The sequence below is a fragment of the Plecotus auritus genome (assembly GCF_963455305.1).
Source record: "Plecotus auritus genome assembly, chromosome: 6".
In the NCBI taxonomy this organism is placed as follows: domain Eukaryota; kingdom Metazoa; phylum Chordata; class Mammalia; order Chiroptera; family Vespertilionidae; genus Plecotus; species Plecotus auritus.
Window position 1 is genome coordinate 376,979 of NC_137773.1, and position 19,628 is coordinate 396,606.

The 19,628-nt window shown below is 61.3% G+C and overlaps 2 protein-coding genes across 19 annotated transcripts in view; both read left to right on the plus strand.

Annotated features, from left to right (window-relative positions):
• SUN1 (Sad1 and UNC84 domain containing 1) overlaps positions 1-1,678 on the plus strand; it is a 43,555-nt gene extending 41,877 nt beyond the window's left edge. For all 14 annotated transcript variants that reach the window (XM_080676753.1, XM_080676751.1, XM_080676758.1 and 11 more), the window contains one exon: positions 12-1,678. In XM_080676753.1, coding sequence (XP_080532879.1) covers positions 12-125 — 114 coding nt within the window. In that variant the 3' untranslated portion in view covers positions 126-1,678. The remainder of the gene's footprint in view (positions 1-11) is intronic.
• A 783-nt stretch (positions 1,679-2,461) lies between these two features.
• On the plus strand, positions 2,462-18,104 carry GET4 (guided entry of tail-anchored proteins factor 4). 5 transcript variants are annotated; one of them, XM_080676765.1, is made up of 9 exons: positions 2,462-3,268; positions 11,999-12,077; positions 12,220-12,301; positions 12,661-12,810; positions 14,277-14,415; positions 15,705-15,845; positions 16,326-16,401; positions 16,498-16,570; positions 17,430-18,104. In XM_080676765.1, the coding sequence occupies exons 1-9, from the start codon at positions 3,114-3,116 to the stop codon at positions 17,513-17,515; spliced, it is 981 nt and encodes a 326-aa protein (XP_080532891.1). In that variant the 5' UTR covers positions 2,462-3,113; the 3' UTR covers positions 17,516-18,104. The 5 variants fall into 5 exon arrangements, with proteins under 5 accessions (XP_080532891.1, XP_080532892.1, XP_080532893.1 ...); XM_080676766.1 differs by lacking the exon at positions 2,462-3,268 and adding an exon at positions 3,340-3,580; XM_080676767.1 differs by lacking the exon at positions 2,462-3,268 and adding an exon at positions 3,348-3,792.
• The last annotated feature ends 1,524 nt before the right edge of the window (positions 18,105-19,628 follow it).

Here is a 19,628-nt window from a genome sequence, read left to right on the forward strand (position 1 = left end):
TTCGATTTCAGAAAAGACCTGAAAGAGCTTTCCAAATAGTGGAACTTCGGATTTTTTCTAACTGGGGCCATCCTGAATACACATGTCTCTATCGGTTCAGAGTTCACGGAGACCCTGTCAAGTAGAGACGCTCCTCACTGCTGCTGTACATTCTGTACATACGGGGCAGCCCGAGACACGGGACCTTCCCTCCGTGAACAAGGGCGTGGGACATGTGATGTCCCCTGTTAAATAAACGCTGCTGACTGCCAGCAGGACACGGGAATTAGCAATGAATGTTGTGCGCCCCTTGCTGTTCTGTCTATGGGAAGCTGCGTGTTGAGGGCTTGGGTTTATGGAGATCGTTAGCCACAGGGATCTCGGAAATTCCTTTGAATGTATGGCTCACAAAGACACTTTGTTTGGGGGATTTGTTCTTAAGCATAAAGCTGTTTATATTCATTATTTTCTCGACATCAGGAACAAAGCAATGACGTTAAAGGTTTGATGTGTTCTTGAAGCCTCTACACTTGGTGATCACCGGCCTCCAGAGGACGTTGGGGCAGCTGCCTGTTTCACCTTCCAGCACACAGCTCTGTCCAGGAGTGGGTGTCACCAAACGTCAGTCCCAGACCCCTTTCCTTCAGGGTGGGCGGTGCTTTGTTCCGCACCAGTCGTCTCCCGTCACCAGGTGGGGAGGTGATGGGAAGGTGTTTTTCTGTTTCGCTTGCTCCACTGAGAAAGGTTCTCGAAGTCAGAGGTTGTGTGCAGTACCCGGCAGGAACACGGGAGAGTGTCACCTCGCGTGGCTGAAGGGGGCCTGACTGGGACCGGGACGTCTAGGTGTAAACACACAGAAGTGCGGGCTCAGCCCACACGGGTCTCCCGCAGGCTCCCCTTCACAGTATGAACAGGAACGACGACCTCCGATCCTGTGGGGGGTTCAGGTTTTCTTTCCAACTTTGCAAAAGCAACACTAACATGCTCCCACCACTCAGGCTGTTGGTATTCCCCTGGTGGCATCGCAGGGGACTGTCCAGCGTGGCCAGTGCATAAAGCCACCACGTCCTGGACGGTCCTCACAGCGGCACTTGCACTGGCTCGGGTGGCACGGCCTTTTCTTAAGCTGTCGGCCATTCTCCTCCCATTCCTGGGAGACCCATTTTGTCATAATTAATATTTAACACTGAGGCTATTTAACACTGAGCAGGCTTTATGAATGAGATATCCACAAGGCACGTAAGATACTACAGATGTTTTAAAGTTAAGTTTTATTGGGCTAAGACAGTTTCTTGGTGTACTATAAACGTTGTATTTTCAAAAAAAGAAAATGATGGTGCTGACAGGTTTTCTGGAGTTTATGTATATTGCGCAATAGTCCTCAAATACACAAAAACTAGCTTTTCTTTTTCTCACTCTTAGAATTGGAGCTATTGCCTAAGCAGTTAAGTTGGATAAAATGTATACAGATGTTTCCTATATTAACAGGATAAATATGAGTCAGAATTTCCTATATAAAACTAAATTTGGGAGTTGGGTGGACATATTTTGAATATTAATTTATTTTTAAAGATGCAAGATAGGACTTGGTGCAGTGTATTTTTGTAAATGCTTTTCCAAATGTCTGGTAGTGCTCCTGTTGCTGCCACCAAACTAAGATGCTATTGAGATGTTTAAATAAAGAGTTTTTAATTTTTAAGAGTGCATGTGATACTTCAAATGAGTAATAAACAGCATACTTCTTTCGCCAGTCTGCTTTGTTTCTGCCCGGGAGCTGTGGGGGAGGGACGACTAGGTTTGCGTGTTCTCGCACGTGTGTGTCTGTCGGGATTTAATGTAACCGCCTCGCGCTCACCCAGCTTGACCAGCCTGAAGGCAGGGCACCCTCGGGTCGGGACGTCTCGGAGGACAGGCTGAATGGCAGAGGTTGCTTGACAAGGAGAGAATTAGGAAAGGAGTCCTGGTCTTCCGTTACTGACAGGTGTGGCCGGAGCCCGCTTCCCAGCCTAACCCAGATTTGATTCATTAGTAAAGTACAGGGCGGGCCGAACTCCAGATTGTGCCTGTTTTCCACACAAACAACGTAACCCTACGCCTGCCCCACCCTGGGTGGATGAATGCCCCGGGTTGCATGTAGGGCACTGAGCGAACAATCCGGGGCGGGCTCTGGTCCTAGGCAACGGGCAGGGGCTGCGGGGCTGCAGGCCTGGGAGGGCAGGGCTGCAAAGGCTCCGCTCCCCGCCCCACCTTTTAAAGTTTGATTTGGGGGAGAGGGTGAGAAACATCCATGATGAGAATCATTGATCAGCTGTCTTCTGCGTGCTCCGCGATTGGGGATGGAGCGCGCAAGCCCAGCATGTGCCCCGAAGGGGCATAGGTCCACGCTCAACCACCGAGGCACAGTGCCTGGCCCACCACATGTTTATTCTGGCGGCAGGTGTGCCCGCCTAACGTACACACCCGTCCCTCCTCCCTCCCGCGCAGGCGACGGCGCACTCCGCTCTGTTCTGCACCCGCTCTTTTCCAAAGACCGGGAATGTGTTGCGGGCTCAGGTCAGTGGGAACGCTGTGGCAGGTGTGACCTCGGCTGCATGGACGGGCGTGGGTTCACGACACGCACCATCCACAGTCGGTGACAGGAGCAGTCGGGGAGGGGCGCGGAGCAGGGGCGCGAGGCGGGAGGAGGCTGCCCTCGGGTGCCTAGTCCCGGCCGGTCTGAACCTGGTCTGCACCGCCCGCTGCCGCCGAGCGTGGCCTTGAGACTTGCCACCGCCGCTGAAGTGGCTAAAAGCCTTTATTTTCAAGCCTTTACACACGTCAACGATCGCTGGACCGCGGCTGCCCCCCGGGGACCACGCTCCGGCCGCGGCGCCCCCGCCCCCACCTGCGGCCGCCATTGTGGCGTCAGCGTGCCGCCGCGGTCACGTGGCCTCTCGGGCTCCGCCTCCGCCCGCGTCACGTGCTCGCCCCGGCGGAGCCCGCGGTCACGTGGCCGCCCGTCGGCGCGCCCGCCCCCGACCGCGCGGCTCCTCGCGGCCACCGTAGAGGACGTCGGGCGGCCGCCGGGACGGAAGCCGAGAGGCGCTGCCGACCGCGCCTGCGACAGCGTCAGCCCTGCGCGGAGCGCCGGCCCGATGGCGGCGACGGCGGCGATGGCCGAGCAGGAGGGCGCCCGCAACGGCGCCCGCAACCGCGGTGGCGTCCAGCGCGTGGAGGGCAAGCTGCGCGCCAGCGTCGAGAAGGGCGAGTACTACGAGGCGCACCAGATGTACCGGACCCTCTTCTTCAGGTAGCGCTGCCGCGGGGTCCCCGCCCGGCGCCCCGCCCCCGCCGCCCATTGGCCCGCGCCACTGCCTGTCGCCACGGCGGTCGGGACGGGCGGCGGGGCGCGGGCGAGGGGCCTGGGCTCCGAGCTCCCCCGCCGGTTCCCCCGCTGCCTCACCGCCCTCACTCGCCTCCCCTGCCCAGCCCCGTGGCCGGTCCCCACCCCCGAGCGCCGTTGGTGCGAAGCCCCCACGCGAGGTCGCACGGCTCTCCGCCCACTCGGAACGCAGTCATCCGCTTGTGTCGGGGCCCGTGCTCGCCGCTCGATGTCGTGTCGGTACCGGATCAGCCGTGTCTGCCACCCGGGCGGCTGTGGCACCTGTGCTGCCCACGTGCGGCCGTGCGCTGGGCCGCGGGAGCCCGGGCGGCGCGTGGGGCGCTGGCTCCGTGCGGGGGTGACCCTGGGTGGAGTGGACGAAGCAAACGTGCCTCCTTCACGTGGCTCAGGCCTCAGCCCTGCGCGGCTGCCCCGTCACGGTGCGTGTCACGGTGCGTGGGCCGTGACCGATACATGGACTTTATGTGCGTGCGACACTCCCGGGAATGACGCGCGTTCGGCGACCCTGGGCGGCTTCAGGCGGGAAACAATGGCAACTCGGAGGCCAGCTGTTGTGGGAGAGCCTTTCTCCAAACCGCCGGCGGGGCCCTGTCGCTGCTGGCGGGCCGGCTGGCCTTGGCGCCGTGGGCCTGGGGGGGCTGTTTCTTTAACGCCAGGGCAGTCGGTGCCGGGGCAGCCCGCTTTGGCTCCGTTGGCCCGTTCATGTCGGAGTAACAGGCCGCGGACGGTGCGCGGGCTGCGTGGCGGAGGGACGGGGTGGACGGCTCTCCAGGGGCAGCCAAGGAAGCGAGTGGCCGCGACCTTCAGCCTCCTCCCGCCGCGCTGAGCCGCCCGAGGCTGGGACAGGAGCGCCGGTGGATTGTGCGGGGCGCTGGCCGTGCGTGGGGGGTCTGTACGTGGTGGTTTGCACCAGCGATTCATCAGCAGAACTGGACCTTCCCGACACAAGCGGGCGCTCCCCTTGGGAGCCGGCCCTGCAGTGGTGGCCTCAGAGTGGCGAGGCCCTGGGTCCAGGGTCCATCCCACCGGCCTGGGGGATGGGGAGGAACACGCAGGCTCTCCCAGCCCCGCCTCCACCTGGGCTTGCCCCACCTCTGCCCTGTGCCTGACCCGTGACGCAGGCGCACCTTGGGAATCGGAGCCCTGGCTTCCTCGTGGGTCACCTGAGGCGCTCCTGCCCCCTCCGGAGCCAGGAGAAGGGACCGCTCTGTGCCCCGCCCCCTGGACAGCTCACGCTCGGGCCGCATTCTGGATTGGAACCCTCCTCGGCGTGTAGCTCCCGGAGCGGGCAGATTCACCACGTCACACTCACGTTTAATACCTTCCTGCAAATACGCATCCGTATATTACATTTAAGTGTTCACATAACGTGCCAGTGGGTGAGTTCGCACACGCACACCCCCCCCGGAAGCGATGCTGAAAATACCCGTGGCCTCAGTTTCTCTCTGCTCACCCTGCTCCCGGCGCCCGTGGCCTCTGCACCGGAGGCTGGCGTGTATTTCCTCGGGCTTTATCTGACATGGTGAATTCACTCCGCATGGGCCGTGTTCCCACCTTTACTGCTGGTGGGAACCACTGCGCAGATGGGCTGCATCTGGCTGCCCCGCACCCATTGGGTGAGTCACCACGTCATGCCGTTCTAACTCGCTGACACGGTGCCCCCCTCCCGCCGTTTGAGGACCAGAGAGCAGGAATTGGGCAGCCCGGCAGGTGGGCGTCGCGTGGGGCTGTGTCCACAGGAGAGGTCATGGGCATGGCCGCTGGCTCCTGGAGGCTGAGCCTCAGTGCCTGCCCCAGTCCCACCCAGGGAGGCAGCAGCTGTCTCCCCACTGGGGTCTGAAATCAGGTCTCCTGCCCCTGGGTTTCTGAGTTGGCGTTGATGGTTGATTGTGGCCTGTAACCTGTTTTGCCTCAGACCAAATGAAGAAATTTTTAAAAAGAAAGCCTTACAATATGCGTTCTCTGCTACCCCATGGGTAACCTGAGCTTCCCTACGGAGCTGCTGAGGCTGGCAGCTGTGTTCTGGGGGGGTGGGGGGACTCGAGGGGGCAGGGGTCAGCTGAGACTTGATGTGTCTCTATCGTCATTTGACACAGTGATTTTTTTAATTGATTTTTTTTAGAGAGGAAGGGAGAGAGAGAGAAACATCAATGATGAGAGAGAATCATTGATCGGCTGCCTCCCGAACGCCGCCCCCCCCCCCCCCGGGGGATCAAGCCCACAACCTCAGCATGTGCCCTGATAGGAATCAAACCCGGGACCCTTCCGTCCGCAGTCCGACGCTCTATCCACTGACCCAAACTGGCCAGGGCCATAGTGATTTTTTAAATTAAATGTATTGAGGTAACAGTGGTTACAACATAAATTCAGGTGTGCACCATTATAATCTGACGTTTGCGAGCGCTGTAGCGAGCTCTCCACCCGAGGCCAGTCTCCTGCACCCAGTTCACCCCACACCCCTCTCCTGGGCAGCCGCCCCTTCGCTCTCTGTATCTGCGAGTTTGTTTCCGTTTTGCTCCCTTCATTTTCAGATTCCGCGTGTGAGTGAAATCACGTGGTGTGTGTCTTTCTGTCTGAATTAAGTCACTTAGTGTAATAGCTTCTAGGCCCATCCACCCATCCGTGTTGTCACAGGTAAGATTTCACTCATTTTCATTTCTGAGTAATACTCCATTGTGTATATGCACACAGCTTTTTGTTAATTTCTTTCTTACTGATTTTAGAGAGAAACATGGATTTGTTGTTCCACTTACGCATTTGTTGGTTGACTCTACGTGCCCTGACCGGGGATTGAACCCCAACATTGCTGTATTGGGACGACGCTCAACCATGAGCCGTGGCCAGGCCAGCGACCATCGGCGGCACGTGGGCTGCTTCCGTGTCCTGGCTGTTGCCGGTAACGCTGCGGTGGACATGGGTGCGCGTGTCTTTTTGAGCTGATGTTTCCATGTTCCTTGGGTAAACACCCAGAGAGGGAGTGCCGGGTCATGTGGTCGCTGTTTCTAGTTTTTTTGAGGAAACGTCACACTGTGTTCCACGGTGGCTGCACCAGCTGACACCCCCCAGCGTGGCCGGCGCCCCGTTCTCCACGCCCTGGCCAGGGCTTGTTCTTTCTTGTCTGACAACAGCCTTTCTGACGGGTGGGAGCTGGTACCATGGGGGTGGTTCGCATTTTCCTACTGAGCGATGCTGAACGTCTTTTCATGTGCTTTTGGATGGAGCGTCCCCCGTCTTCCTGTGTGGGTCATCGGTCCGACGCGGGTGAGGTTTTAACGGAAAGCCTCCCGCTCGGGTGCTGCTGCGTGTCCCTGCCTTGACAGCTGTTCGTCGGGCACATACGGAGTAGCGAGTGTTACTTGGTCTTGATGGATTGCCCTTTCTCGGTATAAGACGTCCATCTTTGTCTCCTGTTACCTTTTTTTTTTTTTTAATCTTTATTGTTCAGATTATTACAGGTGTTCCTCTTTTTTTTTCCCCCCATAGCTCCCCTCCACCTGATTGCCCACCCCACCCCATGCCCTTACCCCCCGCCACTGTGTTCATCCATAGGTGTAAGATTTTTGTCCAATCTCTTCCTGCACCCCTCACACCCCCTTCCCCCTGAGAACTGTCAGTCCACTCCCTTTCTATGTCCCTGATTCTATTATATTCACCAGTCCATTCTGTTCCTCGGATTTTTTATTCACTTGATTTTTAGATTCACTTGTTGATAGACATGTATTTGTTGTTCATAATTTTTATCTTTACCTTTTTCTTCTTCCTCTTCTTAAAGAATACCCTTCAGCATTTAATGTAATCCTGGTTTGGTGGTGATGAACTCCTTTAGCTTTTTCTTGTCTGTGAAGCTCTTTATCTGACCTTAAACTCTGAATGATAGCTTTGCTGGGTAGAGTAATCTTGGTTGTAGGTTCTTGCTATTCATCACATTGAAAATTTCTTGCCACTCCCGTCTGGCCTGCATAGTTTCTGTTGAGAAATCAGCTGACAGTCGTATGGGTGCTCCCTTGTAGGTAACTAACTGTTTTTCTCTTGCTGCTTTTAATATTCTCTCTTTGTCTTTTGCTCTTGGCATTTTAATTATGATGTGTCTTGGTGTGGTCCTCTTTGGATTCCTCTTGTTTGGGGTTCTGTGTGCTTCCTGGACTTATAAGTCTATTTCTTTCACCAGGTGGGGGAGGTTTTCTGTCATTATTTCTTCTAATAGGTTTTCAATATTTTGCTCTCTCTCTTCTTCTGGCACCCCAATAATTTGGATGTTGGTACGCTTAAAGTTGTCCCAGAGGCTCCTTACCCTATCTTCCTATTTTGGGGTTCTTTTTTCTTTTTGTTTTTCTGGTTGGGTGTTTTTTGTTTCCTCATATTTCAGATCTTTGGTTTGATTCTTGGGGTCCTTTGATCTACAGCTGAATTTCTGTATATTCTTTATTTCAGACAGTGTATGCTTAATTTCTGACTGGTCCTTTTCCATTTTTTTGGCATTCTCATTAAGGTCCTTGAAGGTCTCACTAAGTTCCTCAGCGGTTTTTAGAAGATTCTTGAGTAACCTTATAAATGTGGTTCTGAACTCTATGTCGTCCAGTAGTTTGCTTTCCTCCATTTCTTTCATTCGTGACATGTTTCTTTGTCTCCGCATTTTGCTGCTTCCCTGTGTTGATGGAGTGGCTTTGTGTGGTAGGTGACCTATAGGGGCCAGTAGCTCAGCCTCCCCAATCACCTGAGGTGGACGCTCTTGGTGCACCCCTTTGTGGGCTGAGTGCAAAGTCTTGGTGTAGTTAAGCCCTGATTGCTGTTGGTACACTGGGAGGAACTGACCTCCAGGCCAATTGGCTGTGAGGACCCGCTGGGTCTATAATGGAAGAATTGCTGCGCTGGAGACACACTTATGGTGCAGGACTTGTTTCAGTGGGGCTTTGGTGCTCGCTGAGTCTGCCTCTTGAATGTGTCACTTACGGATGTGAGGAGTTGAAATCTGGTGTCTCACACTGACCACTAGGTACACTGGCTTCTGGATCTCCAATGGGGTGCAGGTCAGCTACTGTCTGAGGCCACCCCGCAGGAGCTACAGCGAGAACTACCGTTTTCTCCTCTTTGCTTGGGGTTTGGAGGTTTTGGAGCTGTCGGACCAGAGCTGCAGTTTGCTAGGTTAAGCTGCGATAGGGCGGGCCATTCATATGCTAAAGCCGCTGTGTGGAGCTTGGGTGGGTTTGTAGATTGTGCGGGGCGGGGTCTCAGGGCGTCACTAGGCTAGGGCGTGGCAAACATCGATGGCTGCCAGTCAGCCGTCTCTGCATCTCCGCGTTTCCAAGTCCCCGCGTCCCGCGCCCCAGCGCAGTAAACAATGATTGCTGGGCGCACCTCTGCAAGAAAGCCACCCTCACTTTCTGACCCGATGGCAGACAGTTCAGCTTCTCCCCGTAGGAGTTTGGGGTCCCCCGCGTCTCCCCAGAGACTGGAGTTCGGAGTAATCTGGAGCTTGTCTCCCTTCGGGTTGAAAAAAGCAGTGCTCCCAGTCGCTCGCCCGATTCGCGCGCCTCCGTACCTCAGCTTTTCAGCGCTTGTGCACGTCTCACTGCTCTTTTCTCTTTCCTTCTAGTTGTAGAACTTCCACTCAGCCAGCTTTCCCGTGGTTCTGGGTGATAGACGTTTGTCTTTTAGTTGTAGTTTTGAAATTGTTGTGCGAGGCAGCAGTTTAGGTGTTTACCTACGCCGCCTTCTTGGATCCTCCTCCTGTTACCTTTCTTGGCCTGACGTTTATTCTGTCCGATGTAAGCATGGCGGCAGCTGCTTCCTCCCGTACTCCGCGTGCTGGGGTGCCAGCGTCCCCCTTCATCCGAGTCTGTAGTCTCTGGAGCTGGTGGGTCTCGTTTCTGGGTCCGTCAGCTGCTCTGAGCCTGGAGGTGGTGAGCCCGTCTGTTCACCTCCGGTGGCCAGTGCTGGCTGGTGACGTACGGCGGCCCCGTCTCCACCGCTCTTCCCCGGTTCCTGTCGCCGTTTTAGGTCGGTGGTTCGTTCTGACGTGCTTCTCTGTGTCCTGTTTCCATGCTCCGTGCCTCGCTCTGGGTATTGGTCTCAGATAAAGCCGTCCTTGTTCTCTCCGCAGCTGCTTATCTCCATCTGCCCGACGGGTGTGTGCGTCCCGCCCCCTCCCAGGTATTTCTGCCACCTTCTCCGAGCTGTTCTCCGCGACCAAATGGAAGCGGCCGGAGTTTTCCTAAGCTGTAAGAGGACATCAGAGCGGTAGAAAAAGCAACTCCTGAAGGAAACGGCTTAGGGGACGAGTTTCAGAGGCCGCGGAAGGGCCCTGGGAGCCGGGAGGGAGCGAGGGAGCCGATGCGAAGGGGCCTGGGGCGGGCCGGCGGGAAGGCAGGGCCGGCTCGGAGGGAGCGCCAGCTGTGGTCACTCAGTGCCCTTTGCCCTTTCCCTTTTCTGCTTAATTAAGTGCTCAACACCCTGTTCGTCTGTCCCCTTCTACCTGGCGGAAGCCCGTCAGCCTGGCCCCCGAGCCGCCGCCTCCGTGAAGGTCTCAGGAGCCTGGGGCTGGGGCTCCTCCGTGAAGGTCTCCCCGGCCGCCTTGAGGATGCGGTTTTGTCCCTGACCTGAGTTTGTTACAATGTGTCTTGTCACTTCCCGCCTTGAATATCCGGGGAGCCCCCCCCCCCATACCCACTGTCCCAGGTTGCCCTTTCCCTTTCTGAGTGAGTGGAGAGCTCCCCTCCCCCATGGAGTCTTGTCTGTCTGTCTGTCCATCCTCCAGCCCCGATTCTCCTAGGCGGTCGGCTCCGTCCCGTCGCCCTGGGCGGCCTTCTCACGGGGGCCCTCCGCTCCGGTGTCTGTCTGTCCCCTTCAGTGTCCGTCTCTGGGTCAGGCGCTCACTGTGCGCGTCGGTGCCGTTCTGAGTCTCGGTGTGTCTTGCTGCTTCGTGCTGGCTGCCGTGGGTTCTCTGCGTGGCTTTGAACTTGCTGTCTGGGCACGCGTCGTTTCCTGTGTCGCCCGTCGGGGTGTTCGTGGTGTTCGTGGCTGTACTTCTCGCTGGTGGCAAGTGGCGGGCACTGTCTTCACGGAGGCGCTGAGGGGTTTACAGTCCAGCCGGTGGGCAGTCGCAGGTAGCTGTTGGCCAGGAGATGGCGCTGTACACAGGCGTGGTTCCACCTGGGGAGCCGCTGCCTGGGAGGATCTGCAAGCTGCTGGGCTACTCCCGTCCTCCCCGCGTCCCGGGAACGTGGGCTCCCCGCTTTGGGGGCAGGTTCTTGCTCGTCTGGTGTCTGCGATGTTAGTTACCTCGCTGCCTGAGGTGGAAGGGCCCGTTGTCTCAGGAGGAAGCCGAACGGGCTGGTGTGCTGTCCCTTGGGGTGGACGCTGTGGCCCTGGGGTCCATGCAGGTGGAGCTGTGGCTGTGGGTACTGTCTGGAGGACCAGGCCGTGTGTGTGTGCATATGTGTGTGTGTGTGTGTGTGTGTGTGTGTGTGTGTGTGTGTGTGGTGGGCACACCCCTGTCAGCAGTGCTGAGGCAGAAACGGCCGTGTGTATACATGTGTGTGCACATGTGTATGTGTGTGTGTGATGGGCACACCCGTCAGCAGTGCTGAGGCAGAAACGGGTGTGTGTGTACGTGTGTGCACATGTATATGTGTGTGTGTGATGGGCACACCCGTCAGCAGTGCTGAGGCAGAAACGGCCATGTGTGTACATGTGTGTGCACATGTGTGTGTGTGTGTGTGATGGGCACCCCCGTCAGCAGTGCTGAGGCAGAAACGGGCCGTGTGATGACCTGCACTGGTGCAGGGTTTCCTGCGAGTCCCCGGGCCGAGCCGCCGGCCTGCTGCTGGCAGGATGGGTGTGCCGTGGGGCCTTGTGGAAGGACAGACCTTGTCTGTGGGGACGGGGACAGCCCGCCATCGCTCCCCCGGGGGAGGGACGCCGCGGCCTGGCCTCTGCCCCCAGTGGTGTGCGCCCAGGGGCGGGCTCCTAGCTGTGCTCGCCCCGGGTCACCGAGGCCCACGGAGCGCAGGTGCTCCCGCACCGCCCGCCCAGCTCTGTGCCGACCTGCTTCCTGCGCTTCTCAGGCCGCTCTGCTGCCCTGGACACTGCGACGGACGTCCCGTCCAGCCGTCTGCCTCCAGTCCCCGCAGGCTCCGGCGGCACTGCCCCTCCCCCGCCCCCCAGGTCCTGCCCTTGGTGACCCACGCGTTCGGAGTGGGGTGCCCACGCAGGGCCAGGGGTGGCGGTGCCTCCCACGGAAGGGAGGGCACGCTGAGAAAGTCGGCGCAGCCACGGTTGGCGCTGTCCCTGTCTCGTGTGCCGTCCTGGCCTTTGGTTCTGCCCGTAGGTGGGGGTCACCCAGACTCTTGTGGTCCCTCTGACCACCCTGGGCCCGAGTTCCTGCTCCCGTCCCAGTCCTGAGGCCACGGGGCGCCCGGTCTGCTGTCCTGAGGCCCCATTGCTGACCACAGGGCTCCGTGCAGCCACGCAGGGCAGGGCGCCAGGACCCGGGTGGCGGGACCTCAGAACCCGCACGCAGCCTGTGCCCGCCCCAGGGGGAGGCCTTCCCGCCTCATCAGCTCCCCCGTGGTCTTGGCCTCCGCCTCCCGACCCCCCTCTGGGCTGGGGGGGGCGACCTGACTGGCTCTCTCCCTGCAGGTACATGTCGCAGAGCAAGCACGCCGAGGCCCGCGCGCTCATGTGCTCGGGGGCGCTGCTCTTCTTCAGCCACGGCCAGGTGAGCAGGGCGCCGCCCGGGTCTCCTCCACGGGGGCGGGGCTGGGCGGGGCGCTGTCTGCCATCCGGGCTGCCGGCTGTGTCTCTCAGCACAGAGCTTCCCCTCTAACCACATGGTTCTTGTCTGTTTCCATGTTTGGTAGCAAAACAGCGCGGCGGACCTGTCCATGCTGGTCTTGGAGTCGCTGGAGAAGGCAGAGGTGGAGGTGGCCGATGAGCTGCTGGGTGAGGCTTCTCATGGCGCAGGTTCCTTTCACCTGAGCGTTTCGGGGCCGGTGTCTCACGCCGCAGCCCCTGCGCACGCACCCACACGGAGGCCGCTGTGCTGTGCTGTGCTGTGCCGTCCCAGGGGTTCCTGCAGCGGCCTCGGCCCCCCAGCTGTGCTCCCAGGCGGGGCAGGCCCCTCTGGGTGCTCTGGGCAGCACGGCCCGGCGGGGGAGGGGGGGCGGGGTGTCCAGCAGGACCCGCCCGGGGCTGCCGGCTGCCTGGGAAGTGGTGGTGGGGTCTGTTAGCTCTGGGGGCGCTGTGGGAAGCTGAGTCCGGGTGCCCTCCCCTGAACAGGGCTCGCTCTCTGCTGTTTTCAGAAAATCTGGCTAAACTATTTAGTCTGATGGACCCGAACTCTCCAGAGCGAGTGGCCTTTGTGTCCAGGGCCCTGAAGTGGTCCAGTGGGGGCTCCGGGCGGCTGGGCCACCCTCGGCTGCACCAGCTGCTGGCCCTCACCCTGTGGCGAGGTAGGTCTGGGGCACGTGGGCTGGGAAGGCGGCCGGGGCCCCTGCGCGCCCGCGGCTTCTGCTCGTCTGTGTCCTCACTGAGCTCCCGCCTTGGCCGACGAGGACCGGGGTTCCCTGTCGCTGAGCTAAGGCCGTACCACACGGGCCGCCACCCTTGGTTATCGCCTGGCGAGGGGCAGCCCTGAGGCGTGAGGCTGGAGTGACCTGGAGGTGGCCACGGGCCTGGCCCTTCCTCCCCTGCCAGGCCCCGTAGGGCTGCCTCCCACCACGGGCCTCCTGTGCGGACACGCTCCCCACCCGCACGGGCTCTTCTCCTCGCACCGCCTGCCTCTGCTCAGCGTCCAGCACGCGTCCTGGACCCGGTCTGCTCGGCGCAGGGAGAGGCAGGCGGGAAAGGGCAGCTCCTCACGGGTCAGAGGGCTGCGCCCGCCTCACTCAGCGCGTCTCTGGGGCCCCCACCCCTCAGGCCCCGGCTGTACCTGGGGACGCCCGGAGCGGGTGCGGAGGGGCCCAGCCTATGCGTTTGAAGCCAGGACCTCAGAGGTACAGGCCGGAGGCAGCTCTGCTGACGGCGGGTGAGCCTTGGAGGCGGCTCTGCACTCTCAGCAGCTGCCCGGGAGCCAGCCTGCGGGCTGTGGGTGCGATGGGACACCTGCAGCCGGGAAGGAGCAGCCACGGAGCCCTGTGGGCCACGGCGGCCAGCAGGCCCCTCCTCACGCCTCACGCCCCCTGTGAGCGCCTCCTCCAGACTCGGCCTCTGCCCAGCGCTCGGGGCCAGTCCTCCTGCCCCTAACCTCGGCTGACGTCCCTGTCCCACGGGTCCTGCCTGGGTGCTCGGTCCTCACTCAGCCTGTCTGTCTCCACCCACAAGCCTCTGCCCGGAGCCCTGTCTGGTCTCGTTGCGGTAGTGCCAGGAGCCCTCGCCCGTCCTGCCAGCCCCTCCCGGGCGGGCCCAGCCCCTGCCTTCTCCTCAGGGGAGTGGGCCGTCTGCAGGGCCAGGTGGAGTCACCCAGTCAGGCCTGTGCTGCCAGCGGCATTTATTTGGCCCCGTCTCCCTGCCTCTGTCTGTGGGGCCCCCGGGGCGATGCCAGGCCGCTGGCCGTCCCTGCCCCTGTGGCTGCGAAGCAGCGTGCACGGTGCAGACTCGGCCGTGGGCTGAGAGTTGTGGGCATGTGTGTGTAGTAGTAACGGCTTGAAACCAGGACTCAGGCCTCGTATGTCCTGCCTGGGGCCCAGACCCCGGGGAGACAGGCACGGAGGCCGGCGGGGCCCTCCCTCAGGCCCCACAGCTGTCGCAAGGCCGGGCGGAGGGCCACCCGCAGAGCCTGGGCTGACAGCCCACGTGGCCATCGCTGCACTGGCCGTCCCAGGCCTCGGGGCGGGAGCCTCCTGCTGGCGGGGCCGGGGCGCAGGGCCTCCTGCTCCCTCGAGGGTGCCCCTCGCAGTGACAGCCTCTCCCTTTGCAGAGCAGAACTACTGCGAGTCTCGGTACCACTTCCTGCACTCGGCCGACGGGGAGGGCTGCGCCAACATGCTGGTGGAGTACTCCACGTCCCGTGGCTTCCGCAGCGAGGTTGACATGTTCGTGGCCCAGGCCGTCCTGCAGTAGGTGCCCCAGGGGGGCGGGGGGGCCCCTGGAATCACGTGACATCCCCACCGGGCCCTGCACAGACCACGCCCCTCCCCGCTCAGGAGCCGTGCAGTCAGGGGCTTCTGTCACATTTCAGATGAGCAGTGGGAGAAGTATGTGGGTTTCTGTATTTTATACGAACACCAGAAGCCCAGCGCACGAAATCACGCGGCCCCGCCCACCCACGTGCGCCTCGCTCTGCTTACGGCCCCGCCCGCCCGCCGGTCCTTGGTCGTGTTAGGGCCATTGGGTTTTTACAGTACGAAGGTTCTTACGTCACCACTGGCTTTTTTGTCTTGTTTTTGTCTTGTCCCCCTCCCCCACTCTCTCCTATGCTTTTGACTCTCTGGTGTCAGGCAGGACGGGTGATTGGCAGATTTTAGGCCGCATCTTGCAGTGTGGTGTGAACCTGCTTTCAGAGGCTTTTCCAGAGGCTGTGCTGGCCTCTCCAGCTGGGTCCGCATCGCAGCCCTTTCCCCTGAGGACGCTGCGGCTTTCGCTCCGGGCCCTGGGTCTCTGTCCGTTCGGCCCTCCCCCCGTGTCCTCTTCCCTTCAGTTTAGCTTGAAAGTGTGGGAACTCGCCACGGGGGACGAGGTGCCGGGGTCCGCTCGGCCACGCGGGCAGGCACCCACCGTCAGCAGGGCCGCCGGCTCCAGGCGGCCTGAGCCCGTCCCTTCCTGACGGGAACATTTCCCGTGGGCTACATGGAATTCCTCCCACAAACACGCCTGCCGTGTGGCCAGGCGCTGGGACGGGGCTGCTGTGTGATGGAAGGTCTGCACGCACGTCAGGCCTGACCTACTGGCAGTGGAGCAGGGTCCCCATCCCGCTCACGGTCCGGCTAGTGGGTTCAGCGCAGACACCTCTCGAGTGGGCGTGGCTCTGCGTAGAGGGTCTCGAGCCCCTTCTCATGGAGCCCCCCTTGTGCCTTAAAAAAGTGACCCCGCCCCACACACCTCGGCCCACCCACCCGCCCACCGCGGAGATGTCCTCCCTGGGCCCTCAGACCATGGGCCCCCGGTGCTGACAGGTGTGCGGACAAACTCATCCTCACCCTGTCGCCTCCCACGCTGAGTGTTACTCCCTTCAGCTGGGAGGCGTGAGAGCCCAGCTTGCTCACTTCGGGGTGCTGCCCAAGCAGTGTCCTCAGGTGTATGAGAGTGCGAGTCCCCTCTGTGCCGTGGGGGCCGCGGCTGGGAGAGGGCCCCCTGCTCACCGCTGGGCGACAGGCCTGTTCCCGTGACGGCTTGTGCTCGTTTCCAGGTTCCTCTGCTTGAAGAACAAAAGCAGTGCGTCCGTGGTGTTCACGACGTACACCCAGAAGCACCCGTCCATCGAGGACGGCCCTCCCTTCGTGCAGCCGCTGCTCAACTTCATCTGGTTCCTGCTGTTGGCCCTAGACGGGTGAGGAAGGGGGGGTGTGGGGGGGAGTGAGTGTGCGTAGATGTGTGAGCGTGTGCAGGGGTACATGGGTATGTGTAGGTGTGTGTGTGTAAGTGTGCATACATGTGTGAGTGTGCGGGAGTATGTGGTATGTGTGTGAGTGAAGATGTGTGTGTCGAGTATGCATAGATGTATGAGCATGTGCAGGGGTGTGTGGGTATGTGTGAGAGCAGATGTGAGCGTGTGCAGGAGTATGGGCACGTGTAGGTATGTGTGGGGGGGGTGCGTAGATGTGTGAGCATGTGCAGGGTATGTGGGAGTGTGTAGGTGTGAGTGAGCGGGAGGGTGTGGGTGTGTGAGTGTAGGCGTCTGAGTCGGGAGTGTGGGTGTAGGGCTGTGAGTGTGGTGTGTAGGCGTCTGCGTGGGGGGAGTGGGGGTGGCCTTTGTCCGCCCCTGGTTGTCTGGAGACCCCAGAGCTGTGCCCCTGCTGTCTGGTTTCAGAGGCAAACTGACTGTGTTCACGGTGCTGTGTGAGCAGTACCAGCCGTCCCTCCGGCGGGACCCCATGTACAACGAGGTGAGGCCCGCAGGCGTTGGGCTCAGCGGGAGGGGCCTCGCGTGGAGGGCGGGTGGGGCCACGGCGCGTCCCTCACGCGTGTCCTTGCTCCATCAGTACCTCGACAGAATAGGACAGCTCTTCTTCGGGGTGCCGCCCAAGCAGACGTCTTCCTACGGGGGCTTGCTAGGTAAGGGCCGCAGGGCAGGGCCGGCTGCCTCCCTGTCCTCCCCTCCCCCCCATCCCCACCCCGACTCACCGCCCGGGAAGGAGGGCCCCACAAGGAGGCCAGGTCTCTCTTCAGCTTTTACTGAGGGGACGGGCACGTAACGTAACTTGGCCGTTCTCACCGCCTCTGAGTGCAGTTCAAAGGCCATAAGGGCATTCACGTTGCGCAGCCCCCACCTGGACCCCGCCCAGCCCCCCTCCCGCCTGCTCCTGGCACCTCACTCAGGCCGTCGCACAGGCGTGTCCTGTCTGGCTCACGCGCTCGCAGGCATCCCCTCAGGCTGATAGTCCGTGTGTGTCACATGCACGTGTGTCCCTCGCGGGACACGGGCCAGCTCCCGCCATTGTCCCCGTGAACATGGGTGTGCCCGTGTCTGAGGCCTCCCCGTGCGGGGGTGCAGGCCCTGCTGGGAGCTGCCGGGCCACGTTGGTCCCATGCCCACTGACAGAGGCTGCCCGACAGCCGTCCCCGCAGGTGCAGGGCGGGAGCCCGGGGTGTGAGGGGCCTCTCGTGGTAGCCGACTGCACGTCCATCTTTTCACGGGCTCCTTGGCCATCCGTGTGTCTGTCCTTGGCCATCCGTGTGTCTGTCCTTGGCCATCCGTGTGCCTGTCCTTGGCCATCCGTGTGCCTGTCCTTGGCCATCCGTGTGCCTGTCCTTGGCCATCCGTGTGCCTGTCCTTGGCCATCCGTGTGTCTGTCCTTGGCCATCCGTGTGCCTGTCCATGCAGCCACGTGACCTTTTGAATTGGGAGTGTCGTCAGGAGGGCGTGGAAGGCGGGTACGGGGGCCAGGGCCTCTGACGAGGTGCTTGCTTCCAGGCAACCTTCTGAGCAGCCTCATGGGCTCCTCGGAGCAGGAGGGCGAGGACAGCCAGGACGACAGCAGCCCCATCGAGCTCGACTGACGCCCCGACCTGCACGAAGAGGCGCCCTGCCTGGCGGCGGGTTCCAAGGGCCTGGCCGCGGCTCCCAGGCGCGGTGGTTCTGGCGGCTGTCGGTGTGCCCTGGCTGAGGGCACAGGCTGTGTGGCGTGGCCTCTGATTGACCCACAATAAAGCACAGGCTTGCGCGCCACCGCCTCTCCGTCCTTTGTTTCGGGTGTGCTTTGGGGCACCGGGTCGGGGGGCTGCCTTCGGCCGCCCCACGTGGACGCCTGTGCCAAATCCCGGAACCATGCCTGCACGGTGGCATCGCAGACGTCGGAGCTGCCGGACGCCGCCTCGGGACGCAATATTTATTTCCCGGTGACGATTCCTCCCCGCGGCCTAGGTTTTCACCAGGTGCCCGGCCCACGCGAGCAGCCCGGCCCCAGCCCTACAGATGTCCCGGGGGGCAGCCGGGACACACTATTTTTTCACAATCAAAGTCAGAGTTGTAGATTGCTATACCGTGATCATGCATGAAGGAGCGGCCAGACCATGCTATTGGCTGTGAAAGTGGGACCTAAAGGGAGGTGTGTCCGTCGCTGAATTTAAATAAATTCTTTCTACTGGGTTTCGCTGTGCTTGTCCTTTCTGGGGGCGCTGGGCGGGGCCGCTGGGGCTGGGCGGAGGACGCAGCGCCGACCCGTGGGAATCGCTCTAAGTTTGGAGACGCCAAACCTGCCAACAGGTTCAGGTCACAGCTTCTGTGAGCGGCTGGGGAGTCGGCGCTGACGGGGGCCCTGAGGTGGGAGCCCCCTACCAGCTGTACAAGGGTTCTCTGGGGAGGGTGGGGGGCCATGGGGAAGGTGGGGTGCAGGGTCAGAACCCACAACGACTCCCCCAGTCCCGCCAGGTTTGAAACCATGAATTGCACCCAATGGGGTAGGTTTGGGGACACTTAGAGCCGAATGCCAGTCTGCGCCTGTGCTCAGGGCTGATGCTAGACCAGCAGCCGGCTGGGCAGCTGCGCACATAGGCCACGCCCCACGGGGTCTGCTCGCTGCCCTCCTCGGCCCTGGGGGCCCCTCCAAGTCCCAGGCTCACGGCTGTCTGTCCTGACCACCCAGCCCGGGGCCTGCAGCGTCCCGGGGCCAGGGAAGGCGGCTGGGAACCGTGCACTTTCTGGGGACACGTTCCGGGCTGCGTGTGCCCTGTGTGTCCACCAGGGGCTCAGGAGGCGGCTCGGACAGTGCAGGGCTGAGACCAGGACGGCTGTTTGCACGGGGCCTGCACTTGATTGACCACCAGCCCTGTGTGGGCAGGTCTCCCGCCGTCCCGTCGCCCAGGCCTAACGTTGTCCTGATTCCTCGTTAGGGTGTTGGTCTCCTGGGGCACGCGCACACACGCACACAGATGCACACGCACACGCACACAGACACTTGCACCTCTGGCTCAGGGCGGGTCTAGGTCGGTTGGAGGGGCGGTTGCAGCTGGCCCTGCCTGGTGGGGCCTCAGGGCCTCCCTCAGACGACGATCCTGCCGCAGGCTGCAGTCCCCACACAGAGCGAGCGTGCACGGCGGGGCTGTGGGGGCGGCGGCCGGTCCTAAGGAAGGGACCCCGTCTGCCCCTCTGGGTTGGGCACCTCAGCGGCAGGAAGTGTTTGCTCCCCAACGCGGCCATCCTGAGGTCCCTGCCCTGGCTGCGCTGAACAGCGACGGGCCAATGGGGGCCCCTCTGCAGCACCCCCATCTAGGTTTACAGCTGGTCTGAGCTGGCCAGCAGGAGTGGGCTCAGGGACAGCCCCTGGTGCCCCCCCACCTACACCTGGGTGACTCGGGCACGTCCTGGGCACGCCCCCCTTCCCCGCTGTGGGCAGGTCCTCCTGGGGCCCACGGCCCCCACACCAGCCTCCAATGCGCAGATCAAGCCACAGCACAGCCCACTTTATTGCAGGCTGTGATGGGTGGGGGCTGTAGAGAAGCAGACACCCCGCTTTGAGACGCCCCCCCCACTGCCCCAGGCTCCCCTGGGGGTCATGGTTTGGCTGGGCAGGACGAGGGGCAGGGGCTGGAGGCAGCCAAGGTATCTGGCAGGTGACCACCCCCCCTCAACCAGGCACTGGGGCCTCCTGGGGAAACGGGGCCCCCGTGCCAC

Bases quoted from the DNA above. Each gene is read 5' to 3' on its own strand.
- GET4 (XM_080676765.1), top strand. From the start codon at position 3,114: ATGGCGGCGACGGCGGCGATGGCCGAGCAGGAGGGCGCCCGCAACGGC. The intron at 12,811-14,276 runs GTAGGTCTGGGG...CTCCCTTTGCAG, and splicing joins GGCCCTCACCCTGTGGCGAG to AGCAGAACTACTGCGAGTCT. The intron at 16,402-16,497 runs GTGAGGCCCGCA...TTGCTCCATCAG, and splicing joins GGGACCCCATGTACAACGAG to TACCTCGACAGAATAGGACA.